Source organism: Ailuropoda melanoleuca, chromosome 6 (genome assembly GCF_002007445.2).
Source record: "Ailuropoda melanoleuca isolate Jingjing chromosome 6, ASM200744v2, whole genome shotgun sequence".
Taxonomy (NCBI): Eukaryota; Metazoa; Chordata; class Mammalia; order Carnivora; family Ursidae; genus Ailuropoda; species Ailuropoda melanoleuca.
This window is the reverse complement of record NC_048223.1, coordinates 121,020,942-121,038,848: the sequence shown is the minus strand read 5'-3', so window position 1 is coordinate 121,038,848 and position 17,907 is coordinate 121,020,942. Positions and strand designations below refer to the sequence as shown.

General features: G+C 44.5%; 1 protein-coding gene across 6 annotated transcripts in view; it reads right to left on the bottom strand.

The window, feature by feature from the left end:
• ACADSB (acyl-CoA dehydrogenase short/branched chain) overlaps positions 1–17,907 on the bottom strand; it is a 37,042-nt gene that overhangs the window by 11,624 nt on the left and 7,511 nt on the right. For 3 of the 6 annotated variants that reach the window (XM_034663387.1, XM_019793452.2, XM_019793453.2), the window contains exons 2-5: positions 4,465–4,624; positions 4,160–4,260; positions 1,335–1,541; positions 605–775 (exon numbers count right to left, since the gene is read on the bottom strand). In XM_034663387.1, coding sequence (XP_034519278.1) covers positions 605–775; positions 1,335–1,541; positions 4,160–4,260; positions 4,465–4,624 — 639 coding nt within the window. Of the gene's footprint in view, positions 1–604; positions 776–1,334; positions 1,542–4,159; positions 4,261–4,464; positions 4,625–4,718; positions 4,849–8,420; positions 8,559–17,907 lie in introns of those variants that run through there. The other 3 variants (XM_034663388.1, XM_019793451.2, XM_034663389.1) reach the window with 3 other exon arrangements.

The following is a 17,907-nucleotide window of genomic DNA, read 5'->3' as shown; positions in this document are numbered from 1 at the left end:
CAGAGCTGCAACAGGTGTTATTAGGGAACTTGGAAAACATTAGATTCACAATTAAGTCTGTAATTTCTTTTACTTTTTCAGAAACCATTATGGCTATGAAAATTATTAAGAGACACTAAGGTATTAGTGATCATGAGCATTCCGTGTTTTAAATTTACTTTTGTTAAATACTTCGAAGTTTCAAAATTTAATTCCATTAAATGTTATGTCAGAGAAAAGACAAAAGGTTAAATGGATTACCTTTCTGCCATATACCTATTTTCCAACTAAACAAAACATTCTTAAAAATGAATGTCCTAAGTAAGCATTTAAATTCATTCTTAAATAGAAAATGTGAAATCCTACAAAATGAAAGATTAGCTTCCGATATGACATACTAGGTGGCAATTAATAAATGGACCTCCGTGTTATTACGAATCACATCAACTGCACGTATTTGGGGAGATTAGTAAATAAGAGGTTGAAAAGATGTCAGTTACCTCACATTTCAGTACTAAGGAGAATGAGGAATTTAAGACAAAACCGTGAAAAGGAAATGCAGGCAGGAAAGAGATGTGAAGAGGAAAGGCGGGGGGAGGGGGGGAACTTCTGCTTCCAGACTTACAAGGTCAGGGTTCACGTTAGCCATCACCAGGAAGACCCCTGCATATTCTGCACTGCTAATCCACATCTTTGACCCATTGATGACGTAATAGTTGCCCTTTTTATCAGCTCTGGTCTTCAGGGAAAACAAATCACTCCCTGCTCCAGCCTCTGAAAGGCAGATACTTCCTATCTACATATGCAAGCAAAAAAAAATTCCAAGTTAATAACTGTACTTGTACTCTGAGTGACAAACACTTCTGGTAAAGCAAACGTGCGTCAGTAAAATAAGTATGTGTCACTTAAAGCTTTAGTCACTTTTAAAAGCCCGTACTTACCAAACTCGCAATGGTATTTTCACAGCATTATTTTCTAAAATATACCCTACTACTTGTCTAAGACAGATTTAAAGACTTAAGCACACATATGCAACATTAAATTTAATTAAATCCATTCTAATAACTGCAGCTTTCTAGATATCTCACTGTAAATGAAACCACCAACAAAAGTATTAAGAAAATACAAATGGGGCAAAAAAAAATATATATTTTTTGTCTGATGATTATTCTCTGAACTTCCACGCAGAAATGAGAGGCAGAGTATATTTTTCTAGTAGCACTCATTTACTGAGCGTTGCTTCATCACTGAATGGTGCCTCGCTGTGGCCTTGGATAGTAGAGTCAACATTGCAGCTGGAGAGGTCCCAAGTTTAGAAGAGATCAGATTCATTTCAACAACTCCTATCGACTCACTTTTTCTGTCGCAAGCTTGGTCAAATAGGTAGCCTTTTGTTCTTCTGTTCCATATTTTCTGATCAGGTTGTTAATTATTGTGTTCTGGATGTCACACATCAAAGCCACAGATGCGTCGACTTTGGCTAATTCCTCTATCACTAGGATAGAGGAAAAAAAGGAAGCTCCTGTTCCTCCATATTTTGTTTCAATTTCAATGCCCATCAACTAAAAGGAAAAACAAGAAACATAGATTAAGAAAGCTAATTTCTTTCTTTTCTTCTTTTTTTCTTTTTAAAGATTTTATTTATTTATTTATTTATTTATTTGACAGAGAGAGAGAGAGAGAGAGACAGAGCACAAGCAAGGGAAGCAGCAGAGGGAGAGGGAGAAGCAGGCTCTTTGCTGAGCAGGGAGCCTGATGCGGGACTCAATCCCAGGACCCTGAGATCATGACCTGAGCCGAGGCAGACGCTTCACCAACTGAGGCACCCACGTGCGCCAAGAAAGTGAATTTCCATATGGGAAAATTTCTTGCAAAAACAAATTCAAAATTAAATTTTAACTATGTAAATTCCTAATTTCAAAACTGTATGTATATTTTAATTTGGTATGGCTATTGTACTGTCTTGTAAGTAACAAAAACTATAGTGGAAACTATACATATTTGAAAAGGAAGCGGTTACAAGCTAGAACTGCCATTTGTTCCTTTTTGGAATCCAAAACACAAAAATCAGTAAAATGCTTCGAAGGATGATGGAATGGAAGAATGAGAAAGGGTCTCACACAGTAAGGAATCGGAGGAAGGCAGTGGGGCACAATCTCTTCAAAGCAGGCTCCTTGCCGTGACTCATTCGGCCAGGATGATAACTGAAGGACCCTTCCTTCTGGGACATTCTAGGTGGTTAGCAGACATCTGGTGGTGTTTCCTAGAACCCCAACACAGAAGGCGGAGGGGGTCCGGTAAACATGACCAGATGCTGGCCAAGCTTTCCAATGACTGTCTCACTGTTCAGCAGCTACTCCTACATCTAGAACGTGAAACTTCCAGAGTTCTCCATTTTTAAGTGTCCTCATTTCAGAAACAGAATGTGTGTACGTGTAATTCAAGACCCAAAGCTGTTAACAGATAAAAGGATCATGGCGCTCTCTGCTCTGCCCGGACACTTCTGGAATCACAGCGGGCTGTGGTCTGGGTCAGCTGATGGGAAGTGAGCGGATGTGCAGGGAGAACCACAAAGGGGCAAGCCTGAGAAGGCGAGATCCAGAAACGATGTTCTACGGGGAAACACCGAAGCAAGAGGGCGAGGTAACTCTCTGATTATGGTGTCTTGAACAGCTGTCAGAGACGCTGCTTCTCCCAAAAAGTCACCGAGTTCCCCTCTGTTGGAAATACCGTTTTGTCAGCTATTGCTACGGCAGGTGACCACAGAACAGGGACAAGAGGAGGCCAAGAAGAGCTGGTGGAGGAGGTGTGACCAAGCCGACGCTCGAGCTGCCGTGGCACCTAAGCGAGGGCACCGGTGGGCTTCGCACGATCCCGCCTGCCAGCACCCCCCGGTCGGGAGGGTAGGACAGTAAGTAAGACTTCGCAGAGCAGCCGAGGCTCTGCCAGCAACGATAATGAAGCCTGCCTGAAAAATGGGACCCCCAGATGCCGTCCGATCCACGGGGCTCCACATCAGAGTCCAGGTTCCCAAGCGTTTCGTTGCTTAAAAAAAGGTGGAAAAATCACTAGTAGGTATGGTATCAAAAAGCCGGTCTCTTTAAAACGGGAAGAAATAAAAACTATTTAGGTTCGGTGGAAAAGGCGATTTTTTCCAGCAGGTAACAGACGAGAATTTCAGCCAATGGCTCTGAAGAGGAGCTCCCCGCTCTGGGATATCCCTAGCATTCAAAATAAAGCATAAACATCACTCCGCAGCAATGGAGAGGGAGAGACGACGAGTAAGGGCAGTGATTCTGCAGATGTGCTCCTTGGAGCCCCCACGCTGATAACCTACAGCTGGAACAGGTTACTCCTACATGTGTTGCAGACGGGGCTTCTGTGCAGGGGCTCTGTGGCTTAGGAGCCAGAAACCGGTTTCCCTGGTTAGTGTGGAATTCAGAGGTCACCTCTGCTGCTGAGTTTGCCACACGTGGAGGGACGGACGTGGGTGGAATACACGGTCCGTTAGGAAGTTTGACTAACTCAAGTACGCTCCTTAATCTTGGCATTGCTGAGCGGGATCACTCTTTGTTGGGGGGGGGGTCCTGTACACTGTAGGCTGTTTCACAGCACCCCTGACCTCTATCCCACCAGATGCCACTGTCACCCCCAGCTGTGACCACCAAAATGTATCCAGAGACTGCCAAATGTCTCCTGGGGGACAAAACAGCCTCCGATTGAGGACCACAGATCTAAAGAAATCTCTCTCACTTGCTTCTAAGCCCTTTTCTTAAAAAGGACAGTGTTTCTAACTTAAAATGCTAAATCGATGTAAAAGAAACCTTTAACTAGGATCTCAATCTAAAAAAGAACACAGAGGGGCACGTGGGTGGCTCCTGTCAGTGAAGTGTCTGCCTTCGGCTCAGGTCATGATCCCGGAGTCCTGGGATCGAGCCCCACGTCAGGCTCCCTGCTAACCGGGTGTGTGCCTCTCCCTCTGTCCCTCCCCCGTGTTCGTGCTCTCTCTCTCAAAAATACAAAATAAAAATCTTTAAAAGAGAACACAGATAATTTTGACTAGGAAATGAAGAGTTCATCAAGCCATCATTACAGTTCCTGAATTTAAAAGCATGCACACATTTTAATGCTGGACAGAACATATAAAAGTTTGGAATGGAAAGAATTATAAAGTATATACCCCTTGTTGAAATAATCCTTGTATTATCGATGTGTCCATTTTTGAATTTTCATCCATTTTTGAAACCAGAGGAGCAATCTGTTCCTGGGCAAATTTTTTAACTGCAGGGGGGAAAAATACTGATACGTCTTTTTTCTCTTAATAGGACAGGTTTTACTTAAAAAAAAAATTTTTTTTAATTAATGTAAAAAAAATTTCATCCACGAACAGGTGAACATATCCCCCAAACATGTCACGGGATTTCACACTGTGGCCCCAACTGGTGACCACAGGGACCTGCAGGTGACACTGGGCTGTCTACTCACCGGTGTTCTTTATCATCACCTCCTCCTCTGTAAACATTTGCAGGGGGGCAGAGGTCAGCCTGGGGTTTGTCACACCAATGAGAGCTTCTGACTGGGAAGATTTGAGGACACGGGGAGGAGTTTTCCAAGAAGACAGGCAAGTTGGGAAGTTTCTTCTTAGCTGTGGGAACAGTCCCATTGAATAGGGAACACACACACAAAGAGAAGTATCGGAACATCAGTTTCTTCAGAACAACTTTATAACTCCTTCGTACCTCTTGTGTCACCAAAAAAGAGGACCGGAAGCTGGCACATTTTAAAATTCATTGTCTTGGGGCGCCTGGGTGGCACAGTGGTTAAGCGTCTGCCTTCGGCTCAGGGCATGATCCCGGCATTCTGGGATCGAGCCCCACGTCAGGCTCCTCCGCTGGGAGCCTGCTTCTTCCTCTCCCACTCCCCCTGCTTGTGTTCCCTCTCTCGCTGGCTGTCTCTATCTCTGTCAAATAAATAAATAAAATCTTAAAAAATAAATAAATAAAATAAAATAAAATTCACTGTCTTGTGAGCAAAAACACAAACTGGTTTAACATTATGTCCTTTATCCAAGCAATGAGTTCTTCTAACTAAACAAAGTTCCCAAATGATTAGCTTTTACCTTCAAGAAAACAGAACTTTCTAGATGAAATTCATTCTTTTCTTTTTTTTTTTTTTTTCAGATTGATTTATTTATTTTGGGGGTGAGGAGCAGAGTGAGAGAAAGAATCTGAAGCAGACTCCGTGCTGAGCACAGAGCCCCACCTGGGGCTCGATCCCACAACCCTGAGACCATGACCTGAGCTGAAATCAAGAGTCAGAGGCTCAACCCACTGAGTCACCCAGGTGCCCCAGGACTCGTTCTTAAAAGGCCGCATTTCACGGACTTCTTCAAAGGGGAAACCTGAATATAAATAACACTACTGGGTGACCACTGTGAAGAGCATTCACGAGTGGGGCCGGAAGAGAGGAGGGCGCGGGGACAACTGAGCGGAAGGAGAGCCCCCCATCCTGCCCTGCCCTGGTGGCTGTGGGCACCAGTGCTCTCTTGGTCCTCCTGGTCACTCCTGGTGTCCCGGCTTCTCAGCAGTGAGAGACTGCAGCATCAGGCTCTGGAGTCTGAAAGAACTAGATTCAAATCTGGCATCTGGTATTTACCAGCCACGAAATCTTGGGCAAATGATTTCAACCTCCATTACAACCTCTCGGTCTGTGTCCTTCCCTGAAACATTTAGATAATAATCTTGAGTTTTGTGAGGATTAATGAGATAACCCGCTTCATGAAGGGTTTAGCATGGCACGTGCCATACCGTAAGAGCGTGACAGATGGTAATGACTGCTTCTACTTGGACCCCCAACCACACAGCGGTGGCGGTCCTAACAGAGTTAAACTGCAAGGCTGGCTTTTCTTGCCATCAGTGTGTCTCCCTGCTGCCATGACCCCGATGCTTCAAACATGCCAATTTCTGCTCAAACAATGGATCTGCTCCTATTTTGTTGAAAAAAGAAACCATCCAATTTGAAATGCTTGCTCTATCTTTCCAATTTTATTTTGTAGAATTTTATTACAGGGGAAACAAATACGTTATGAGTCTTTTCAGGTTCACTAAAAACAGGCTAAGTGAAAGAAGCCAGGTACAAAAGATCACATAGTATAGGATTCTAGCTATAAAATTTCCAGAAAGGGCAAATCCACAGAGATAGAAATTAGAGTAGTGGTTGCCTGAGGCCCGGGGGCGGGGCGGGAGGGGGGGATGGTGGTGATGGAAATGTTCTCAATTGGATTGTTGGTGGTGATTCCACAACTCTGTAAATTAACTGAAAATCATGGCATTATACACTAAAAGAGTGAATTTTATGGTATGTAAATTATACTTTAATAAAGCTGTTAAAAAAATTAGCATTTTCCTCTTATTCAACAATATTTAAAAACAAACGTTCTGAGCATCTGACAATTGCCCAAGAGTGCAGGGTACCAAGGGGAACACTATAAGGCTCATGGAACAGGCACAAAACAAAGGTAGTAATATATATCTCAATAGTTTTGATTATACATGGACAAGCTTATTGATAAAAAGAAAAAAACCCCAAAAAACAAGCGTCACTGTGTTTGAAACCACCGTGGATCTTTCCCACACTCGCATCAATCTTTGTAGGTAATGTGCCCAGGACTAGATGAGTTCTGTTCTAGATTCAGGGGGGAAAACAAACATTGGCCAATTAGAAGAAAAATGTGCGTCTCTCAATTCTGTAGTTAACTCTGTTTTGTTTGCAGAAGTAGGAGGCAGATCATTTAGTGCAAAGTTAATGGAACATTTTTTCCTTGTTAAAAGACCTAGTTGGGACAGGGAGACTCTGGACTAGAAAGAAGGGGGGGGCACACACGAGGTAGTAATGTCTTCTCCCCAACGAAACAGATGGCACAATCAAGGGTAAGGAGAAAGGAGGTAAGAAACGGAGGTGCACAGGGGCTTCAGGAGGGGAGAAGTGGTGCGAAGAAGCCAAAGGACGGAATGTGATCAGTAGCCGCAGGCACTAAGGACAGACCGGCCTGGGAGACGGGATGGGATTGTGGAGAAGGAAGGGAGGTACGCGTGGGGTGTGTTCTGCTCAGCGGTTGGTGGGCGAGTCCTGCATGGGACCCTCAACAGACTTCAGAAATCATGAGCGACTGAGCCAACTAACCTCCTCCACGAAATGATCAGGAAACCAGCCTGTTACATTTTAAACATCGCCCCCGATTCTTCCTTCTAGGGGAGATTATTTACTTCACTAGACCCCCCTGCAGAGTTCTTTGTCTCTCTGGGTCAGTGCATCCCCTTTGCACCGGAGCGTAAGAGAAAGCCCACCACTGAGAAACTTAAGAAGCCAGCAGGTATACAATAATACCCATTTGTTCCTGCTTGACACAACGGTGACCCACTTAGTTTAAAAATTGCTACTGACAAAGTGTATGACTGCTCAACACATAACAATCACTTTATTTTATTTCTTTTAAAGATTTTATTTATTAATTTAGAGAGAGAGAGAGGCAGAGAGAGAATCCCAAGCAGACTCCATGCTGAGCGCAGAGCCCAATACGGGGCTCGCTCCCACAACCCTCAGATCATGACCTGAGCCAAGAACAAGAGTCAGATGCTTAACCGACTGAGCCACCCAGGTGCCCCGACACATAACGATTATTTTAGATTCACAAGACCTCAGAGGCAAATGTGCTTTACAAAGTGGGTAGCGGCAAACAATAGTAGGGCGAGCTTACTGAAGACACCATCATAACACACCGTGGCTACACCCTAAGTGGATGGAATCCCTTTTTAACCAAAGCACTGAACGTAGTATTACCTATCCTTCTGGGCAGGAAAAAAAAAATCCTGTTTAATAGGACATCTTTAATAAAGGAAACTTTTCCCTGTGCCTTCAAACGCACAGTCCGAGGTTTCCGACAATGATTTTCAACTGTCCCCTGCCCTTTGGTGTTGACCTCAGCCTCTGCAGCTTTGGTGTCCACTCCATCAAAATGATTTTCCACAGTTGTAACCCATTGCACCACATCATCACATTTTTTTGTATAGAACAGCAATTGCTACTTGAGTGGAATAATAGTTATTTATGCCTTGCCAAATACTTCTCGTAGCTGGCGTCTGATCTGTTTCCTACTGCACGGACCAGAGTTCTGCCGCCCTGAGAAGTACTGATGATTAAGCCCGGGGTCTGCAAGCTTCTGCAGGCAGAGCAATCAAGTCCAGGAACTTGGGTGGGGGGGAATTATGTCTTTCTTTATTTCACTAACCTCTAACTGAAATCAGGCATTTCCTTCAATTACAAAATGGAGGCAACAAGTTACAAGTTATCTGTGACTGTCAACGAAAGAAATTACAGATATTTTTATATCAAGTAACAGCTAGTGCGAAGATTGTAAGGGGCATTACTTCCCAACCGCTCACCTGTTGCCAGATCTTACTTAAGAAACACGTGTTACCGGGGCACCTGGGTGGCACAGCGGTTAAGCGTCTGCCTTCGGCTCAGGGTGTGATCCCGGCGTTGTGGGATCGAGCCCCACATCAGGCTCTTCTGCTATGAGCCTGCTTCTTCCTCTCCCACTCCCCCTGCTTGTGTTCCCTCTCTCGCTGGCTGTGTCTCTCTGTGTCAAATAAATAAAATAAAAAAAACTTTAAAAAAAAAAAGAAAGAAACACGTGTTACCATCATCGCGATTAAAAATACTTTCATGGCTTTTATTATAACTGGGTTCCCTTGTAATCTTGCGTAGTTTCTGTATTTTAAAACATTTTGAGAAAGGGTCTATTAAACTTCACTATATTGCTGTATACCTTTCATCCACGGCACAAAAAAAGGTGAAGAACCCTGGAATGCCGAATGTTCTGGTGGATTTTTTGCTAAGCTCATTAAGGTTAGCTGTTAGGAGCCATAACCCTTCTCCATTACGTCTCAGCATAATGAAATATCGTGCCCCACATTCTTTGAGTGCTTTAAGTCTACAGGCTTTTACAATGCCCGAAAGATAAAAAGGGGGACACAGGAGACAAGTGTGCTAACCTGCAAAGTCCCTCTTAGACTTTTCCAAAGGACATGTTTTGACAGAACACGGAGGGCTCCACCTTAAATGCCTATATTCAGGGGTTCCCACCAGATGCGTCCCCGGGTCTCTTTTCTGCATGTGTGCACAAAGGTGTGTTTTTTTTCCCTTTGATTCCATCCCGGCACCTAGAGTTCACGTTATCTAGTCTTCTTTTCTTACTTAACATTTTTTAAAACATTGTTTTGGAAGATTTTATTTATTTATTTAAGAGAGAGACAGAATGCGCACAAGCAGGGGGAGCAGCAGAGGGAGAGGGAGAAGCAGGCCCTCCGCTGAGCAGGGAGTCCTACCTGGGGCTCGATCCCAGGCGCCTGGGATCCTGACCTCAGCTGAAAGCAGACGCTTCACCGACTGAGCCACCCAGGTGCCCCCTGCCTGGTAACCTTCTGACGGTGAGAAACTTGGCTTTCATGATCTAGGAGATTGACTTGTGCAGACCTAGTGCACGTTTACAATAGTTTCAGAACTGCTGACCATACCATGGTGAGAAACAGATTCCCCGTTGGAGTGTGGTGCTTGCATACAGTTCTTTTCATCTTCGGCCTTACGGTGCCCAATCAAAACATTGTTTCTGCACCTTCGTCCTTCCCCACCCTCTTTGTGTGGGGATGTGATTCTCCTGTAATAATTCTGGGACCAGTTCTAATGTGTGGGGTTCTCCCCCACACCAACAAGCAATTCTCCCACACCCGCCGGGTGTCCTACCATTCAACTCAATTCTGACCCTACTACCTAGAGATGGCGTCGGGTCCCACAGGTCAGGGGGCTCAGGCCCACAGGACGGCCCCTGGGCCGCGTCACACATCAGTGGCAGGCCCAGGCCGTCCCCCAGGCTTCAGACCCATGGGCTACAGACTGCGGGTTCCTAGTTCCTGCTCCTTGGGGGTAGCCTTGTTTAGTCCTTCTAGAGCAGCTCGCCGAGCTGAGAGGAACGTTCTACTTACTGGATTACTGGTTATGATCAAAGGATAGAACTCAGGAACAGCCACACAAAGAGAAGCACAGGGCCAGGTTGGGGGCACCCCTCTCCCAGCACCTCCCTGTGCTCACCAACCGCGAAGCTCTGGGAACCTTGTCCTAGTGGGTTTTGGTGGAGGCCTCGGCATGTAGGCCAGATTGATTAAATCATTGGCCAGTGGCGACTAATTCAACCTTCAGCCCCTCTTCCCTCTCTGGAGGCTGGGGGGTCAAACTGAAAGGTCCAACCCTCTGATCATGAGGTTGGCTCCCAGCACCCAGCCCCCACCTAGGTGCAGTCCAGAAGTCGCCTTATTAACATCAACTCAAGTGCACTGGAAGGGGGGGTCTGGTATGAACGAGGTCCCCATTTCACCTTCAAGGCTCAGAGGATTTCAGGAACTACAAACAAGAGACCAAATATTTTGGGGTGCCTGGGTGGCTCAGTTGGTTAAGTGTCTGCCTTTGGCTCAGGTCATGATCCCGGGGTCCTGGGATCAAGCCCTGTGTTGGGCTCCCTGCTCAGCGGGGAGCCTGCTTCTCCCTGTCCCCTCTGCTCTCTCTCTCTCTCTCTCTCTCTCTACCTCTCTCTGGGCCCCACCCCTCCCCCCTTCGCAGGATCCCCGCCCATTCCTTTTGTCCGCTCCCATTCTTCCATTTTTCCCTGCTCAAATTCTTCGCATGTTAATCATTCTCCAACATCATCCACCTTGAGGACCACTCTCTCCTCCCCTGCACAGCCAGACGCTGCTGAAGCCATGCCTTCCCTAACCGCTGTGCTTCCTGAGTGCCCCCACCCCTCAGCAGCACGCCTCCCCATAGGGCCTCCACCAACATCTCCCTGCATTTCGGGCTCCAACTTCCTTGCTTTCCGCAGATTCAGTTCAGGTGGCCACACCCTCCTTCCAAATGCTCTCTTCTCGTTTTCTTCCCGTTCTCTCGGGCCAGTATTTCCGTCTCCCGCTCTAGCTTCGCTCCCACCACCTGAACCTCAAGTGTTGCAGATGTTTGACGAAGACGGTCTCCCTAAAACAAATGTGAGTCAGCTCCTCTGAGTCTCTCTAACGAGGCCCTGACCTTGGGCACTGTCCCTGGGCAGTGCCCTTGGTCCGCTTAGTCCAGTTTTAGCAAGAATCCTGCTGGGTCAGGTTAATGAAAACCCCTACCCTTGGTATCGGATCACTTTGGCCCGCCTCCAGCAAGAATGCTGGTGAGTGTGAATCTAGCAAGTGTGGGTAAGGCAGAACTTTTTTCCTACTCTTCAGGGTCCTTCTAGCTGGACTAAGAATCGAGAAGAGACTGATTAACAGGAGAAAATCAAATTTAACGGCGCAGGCACAGGGAGTCCACACAGACATGGAAACTGCAAAGACAGGCAACATGATGCTTCTACGAGCTAAGGAGGGGGTAGGTGGCTGAGGGTACAAAGGGAGAAGACCATTAGCAGGAAGGTGAAAGATGTTTGGAAAACTAAAGATATCCTATTTGTGTGTGTGTGTGAGCTCTACAACCAATGTGGGACTCAAGCTCATGACCCCAAGACCAAGAGTCACATGCTCCACCGAGCCAGCCATGCACCCCCAAAGTTACCCTATTAGGCGGGTAAATTTCTTGGGTAAAGAGAAATCTCTGTTAATAGCTCTCTTCCTGGTATAAGCAGGCAGGTGAGGGGGAGATACAGAGCTTTTCCTGAACCTGCTGGGTTTTGGTTGCTTTTAACTCACAGTAATGCTCGTGCCAAAGTGGCCCGACTTGGGGTGGCCTGCCCCCCGCCCCCACACAAGAATCCCGCTTAGCCCTGATGTTTCTTCTTAGTGATTTTTTTGTCCACTGACTCCCACCCGACTTGTTGGCTATAAATTTCCATTTGTCCTTGTTGTATTTGGAATTGAGCTTCATATTACCTCCCTACTGCAAAATCCCAATGCAGCAGTCCCTTCTTGAATAAAGTCTTCCTTATCATCTTTAACAAGGGTCATGAATAATTTCTCCTTAAGTGGGAAGAAACTCTTATACTCTGTGGCCTGAGTGTAAAAATAGGTGTAATCACTGTTTAAGTGACAGTAAAGACAAAGACATATGTTAAGGCCCAGGAATTCCATTTTAGTTCATACACATGAGTATACGTTTACAAGCAACGCAGTGAGACTGTATGAAGGGGAAAAATTAAAAATCCAATTATCTGTCAACAAAGGAATGCGTAAGTTGTGGTATACTGATCTGAAGAGAAGAATTTGCCACTGCAAAAATACGTCTCTTGACATAAGGATTTTCTTGAGCTGGTTCTTTCTTTCTTCCTTTCTTTTTTTCCTTTTTTTTTTTTTTTTAAGATTCTATTTATTTGAGAGAGAGAGACAGCAAGAGAGGGAACACAAGCAAGGGGAGTGTGAGAGGGAGAAGCAGGCTCCCCATGGAGCAGGGAGCCTGATGTGGGGCTCGATCCCAGGACCCTGGGATCATGACCTGAGCTGAAGGCAGATGCTTCATCGACTGAGCCACCCAGGCTCCCCTTGAGCTGATTATTTTTAAGGACAGACAGAGAAGCTCTGAAAACTGAGAAGATGTCGCCCTTTTGTAGGAGACAGTGATCTACACATAGAAGAGAAATCTCCCTGTGTAAGGGTGTCCTCCTCTCTGTTCCAGAAAGAGACGACTAAATTCCTAGAAACTTATCAACGGAAAAGTCAGGGACTTAAATCTGCATAACCACCCCATCCTTCTTTACTGTGTTTTTCCTGGCAATCTCCCATAACTGCACCTCCCTCCCTGTGCCAGGCGCCCCCCCCCCCATTTTGTATTTAGCTGGTAACAGTATTTAAGGGGATGGTGGCTTGGGCCATTTCAGAATCACTCTGCTTTCCTAGGTTTCTCCCATTTATACAGAAGGTATACAAGTTATTAAATTTCTGTTTGTATATTTCCCCATTAATTTGTCTTTTATTACAGAGGGATCTCAGCCAAGAACCTAGGAGGGTAGAGTGCAAAATATTTTTTCTGCCCCTATAATTCAACAGAATATTTCACAGCCGTTAAAGTGAACTAGGGAACTACATATATCAACATGGATACACCTTGAAAATATAATACTGAGTTAAAAAAGCAATTTGCAAAAGGATTTGTTTGGGATGATAGCATTTATGTAACACCTTAAAAACACACCGAATGGTAGTATATATTCTTATGGAGACACACAGATGCAGTAAAAGTTTAAAAACACGAACAAGAAGCATACACATCAGCGTCAGGACTATGGTTCCCTCTGCGGAAGAAGTGGAAGTTATGGGATTTGTATAAAGTGTTTTCTTTTTTTTTTTTTTTAAGATTTTATTTTTTTATTTGACACAGAGAGAGAGCACATGCAGGTGGAGCGGCAGGCAGAGGCAGAGGGAGAAGCAGGCTTTCCCACTGAGCAGGGGGCCCGATGCGGGGCTCCCAGGACTCTGGGATCATGACCTGAGCCGAAGGGAGACTCTTCGACTGGGCCACCCGGGTGCCCCAAGTGTTTTATTTCTTAAAAACAAAACGAAACCACTCCAAACTGTAGCAAAAGTGAGTTGTGGGTATATGGCTGCCAGTCATATTGTTTCCTATACTTTCATGTATATTAGAAATATTTTCTAATAATATTTAATGTTTTGGCTTTTTAAAAGCTGTGTAATTGCCTGAACCATGTATGCTCTGGATTTTCGAGGCAGGCTTGCCTTTAAAATGCCAGCTGTGGGTTTTAGATAAGGTGCTCGGCATCTTACCACAGAACAATGTGGATTTCTTAAGAACCTAACTGTCAAATATAGTTACACGTAATTAAACTAAAGAAAATGGTTTATTCTGGGAACATTTACCAACTCTATTAGGGTCTTGGAAACAAGTCCCCTGAGATTTAAATCAGGGGTTGCCACTCTTGGTTACACACCCAGATCACTCGGGGGAGCTTATAGCAAAATAGAGAGTACAGCCCTACCAATTAAGACTCTGATTCAAAAGACTCAAGATGAAGCCTGGGCTATTATTTCTAAAAAGCTTCCCCAGATGATTCTAATGTGTAGCCCAGGCTCGAATCTGGCTTACATGCATAACTTATAGAGTAAAAACTCAACCCCTCTTAGAGCAAACTTTGAAAAGCTAAACCATTCACTTGTCTATAGTAATGATGTATGAATGTGCCTCCCTGCTCTCCGCCCCTCTCCTGCCCCTACCCCAAAATGTCTGGCTTTAATTTTTCTTTGTGTTAAACAAGTAACAAGGTTCAAAGAAACTGTGCCCCCGCCAAAGCTGTTGCCCCATCCCCATCTAGCCCACTTCTCAACCTCCCCCACAGGTGACCACTTTGATTAGCTTATGTATCTTTCTAGTATTATCTTTACATACAAATCTAAGCAAACAGGAATAGACTTCCTTATTTTCCTCCCTGTGCTTTCTAAAAAGTAGCATACTATGTACCATTCTGTGCCTTTTATTCATGTGGCAATATATTCTGGAGATGTTTCTACCTTACGACCTGGTGAATATCTTCATTTCCCTTTTCTTATAGTTGTAAAATAGGCCATTGTGCACAAGAGAACTTTTGGGTTTTTTTTAAACCAGGCTGCTTTAAGGGGCCAAAGAAATTACTCAAAGGGCAGGGATGGGAAAGGTGCAACCGAAATTTCTTTTATTATTGTAAATAATGCTGCAACAAGGGGGAGCTCGGTGTCACTGTGTCAATCCCCGTCTCGATTGTGGACAAGGTTACACAAATCTACAGGCGATGAAACACTACAGACCTACACAGACATAGTTATACACCAGAGATCTATACATATATGGTGCAGTCCTTGGAAAGAAAACTTCCTCTACCCACAGGAAGGGTGGGGGGTGCAGCCAGGAACTGACAATAAACAGATGCACAGGAGAAAAGACAGTTTCTTTATCCACAATCTCTTTTTGAGAGACTTCAGTTTAGATAGCATTTCTTGTGGCTGCAGATTGCTCACATGTTTTGCAGTTCCAGAATAATTTTTGTACCACTCAGGGGGGCTAATTCCTTCAGCGTGCAATACCAATTTCCTGGTTCTGGTGACGGTGATGTTAAGATGTAACCATGAATGGGGGAGGCGCTGATCTGACTGATGGCTGGGGGATCTCTCCTTAAAATTGATGTGACTTCCTGTGAATCTAGTTACGAATTTCAAAATAAGTTTCTAAAAATGAAAAAAACTGCTATGAGTGACCTCTGACCTACATTATTTGACACCTGTGCACTCTCTCTGTGGCACAAACTGGGAGTGGGAATGTTATTGTAGAGAGTAAAAACTGAATTCAACATTTGGCTAAGTTTTCCCAAATTGTCCTTGGCAGCAGTGAAACCACACTCACCCCCACTAGTAAGTGTGTAAGGATGCCCACTTCCCTAGGGCCTGGCCAACACAGCACACTGGTCAACTTTTGGACTTCTGTGTCCATCTGACAGGCAAGCACTGTATCGCAAAGTGTTCTCATACTGGTATTTCTCCTGTGAGTTTGAGCGTCTTTTCACGTTTAAGAACCATTTATAGTTCTTTTTCTGTTTACTGTCTATTCATGTCTTTTGCCCATTTTCCTATTCAGTTGTTTTTTCTTCCCTGATTTCCAGGAGCACTACATAAGTTAAGGAAATCCTCCCTTTGGTGGAAGGGGTTGCAATTTTTTAAAAACTGGTTTGCCATTTGTCTTTTAACTCTGCCTATACAATACAAAACAGTGTTGTCATGCATTAGTCTGTGGTTTTTATGGTGTCAAAATTATTACTCTTTCTTTGGGTGATGACATCCAGCTTTTTAATGAGAATGACCTTCCTTAGTCTACGATAATAAAGGGATCTGCCCATGCTTATTTTTAGTATTTTATATATTTAATTTTCTAATTTAATGTGCATTTTAATACTGGCTAATGACAACAGTTGCATGAACAGACGTCATTTTTTTCTAGGGTTTTTTTTGTTTGTTTGTTTTTTTTAAGTAAGCTCTATGCCCAGTGTGGGGCTTGAACTCATGATCCTGAGATCAAGAGTGCCATGCTCTAGTGACTGAGCCAGCCAGGCGCCCCCTAAGTCCTTTTTGACTTACAAGTCCATAAAAATCATATGATTCTACAGCTAGATAGAGTGCTTACCCTTGGGGTAAACGGTTCTTGACAGTATTTTTCATGTCCTTTGCACTGTTAAACAAAATTTAACTGAGTAAATTTGAAGCTCTAACTGGCTTTATTCAACGATTTGTGAATTGGGCAGCATTCCATCCAGCAAGCAGAGGAGAGCTCCACCGAGCTAAATAAAAGAAAGGTTTTCAAAGGCAGAGAAGGCATTTAAAAAAGAAGAAAGTAATTTGTTACCAAGGAAGGCGCTGTTTAGGCAAGGCTGCCCTCTCCCCTAGGGAGAGCTGAAGGGGTCTTCCAGTACATTTCCTAGTTGGACCAGGAAATTCCAAGCTCAGTCCTTAAAGGTTACATTCTTGGGGGGCTGAAACTGCAGTTAAGTCAGGTGTTAAGTCTTGGTCCCCTGCCTTGGGGCCCTTAACCTAAATAACACCATTTTGGGCCTCTGGTTTTCTCTTTCACAGCACTGATTCAACTTTACAGACCCAGAAAAGGTAAAATAATATTATTTTATAATACAATTAAATATATGTAATACATAAAAGAAGGATCTTTTAGCCATCAACAAACCAGAATCCCTCTCCCTCCGATACTACTGGAGGCTAAAAAAATATTTTAAAAGCAAATCGACGCAGTGAGATATGATCAGATTGGTTAAAATTAAAAAAGTCATGGTGACAATGCCAACTGATGGCAAGAATGAGGCAAGGGTGGCTCTCACACGCCGCCGCCGGGCACAGGAGACGACAGGACAAGCTGGAAACCTCAGCCGTTTCTGTACAACCGTACACGTCCCATGTGACCCAGCAGCTGTGCTCTTGACTACTTACTCAGGGAAATGAGCCCCTCAAGTTCAAAGAAAAGCCTGGACACAAATGTGCAGAGTGGCTTTATTTGTAAGAGCCAAGCCCTGGAAACAACCTGACTGTTTCTCGCAGGGGTGAATGGTGATGCACCCACGGTGTATTGCTCATGGTGGGGGGATCCACCTGGGACCCCAGGGTTGGCAGAAAAGTGGTCTTTAATCTGAAGACATTTGAGATTCAACAAACGCAGGGAAAAAAAGCCTTCTCGGAGCTTCCCTGATCTGTCTAAAAGCAGTAAGTTTTGGGAAAGGAGGCTACCAGAAGTCCCTTCTTGGGGGAGTTTGGTGGAAAGAGTACCAACATCTGTCCAGAGAAATATCATCACCAACTTTCTTATCTCCTGCCTGTTCTCCTGAAAAAGCCATGCCTTTCCTAAAAGAACCCTCTTTGTTTTTCCCTTAGAATCCATTTCTGCCCCTTCCCTCGTCCCTACTAAGGTGTAGATAGCTTTTAACCTTCACCTTTGAAAGAGCCAGCTACTGCTTTTGCTGGCCACCCTACACAGACGAAACAAACCTCTGCCTCGAGTTAATGCTTTTTGTCCGTTTAGTTTCCAGACTCCAGCTTCTGACCCAAGAGACAGAGGAGAAGATTTTCCTCCTCTATGAGGGAATATTGCTCGGCAATAAAAGGAACAAACCATTGATTCAGGCAACAACTTGTTCGCGTCTCAGGAGAATTATGCTGAATGTAAAAAGCCAGCCCCAAAGGTTACAGAGCTAGGATTTCATTTATCTAACATTCTTGAGATGATAAAATTATACAGATGGAGAACAGAAGCACTAGGTCACCAGGCCTTAGGGACGTCACGCAGTTAAACAAGGGGAATGCAAGGGACCTTTGCGAGGATGGAAATGTCCTGTAGCTTGACCATGGAGGTGGATATGCACAGGACTAA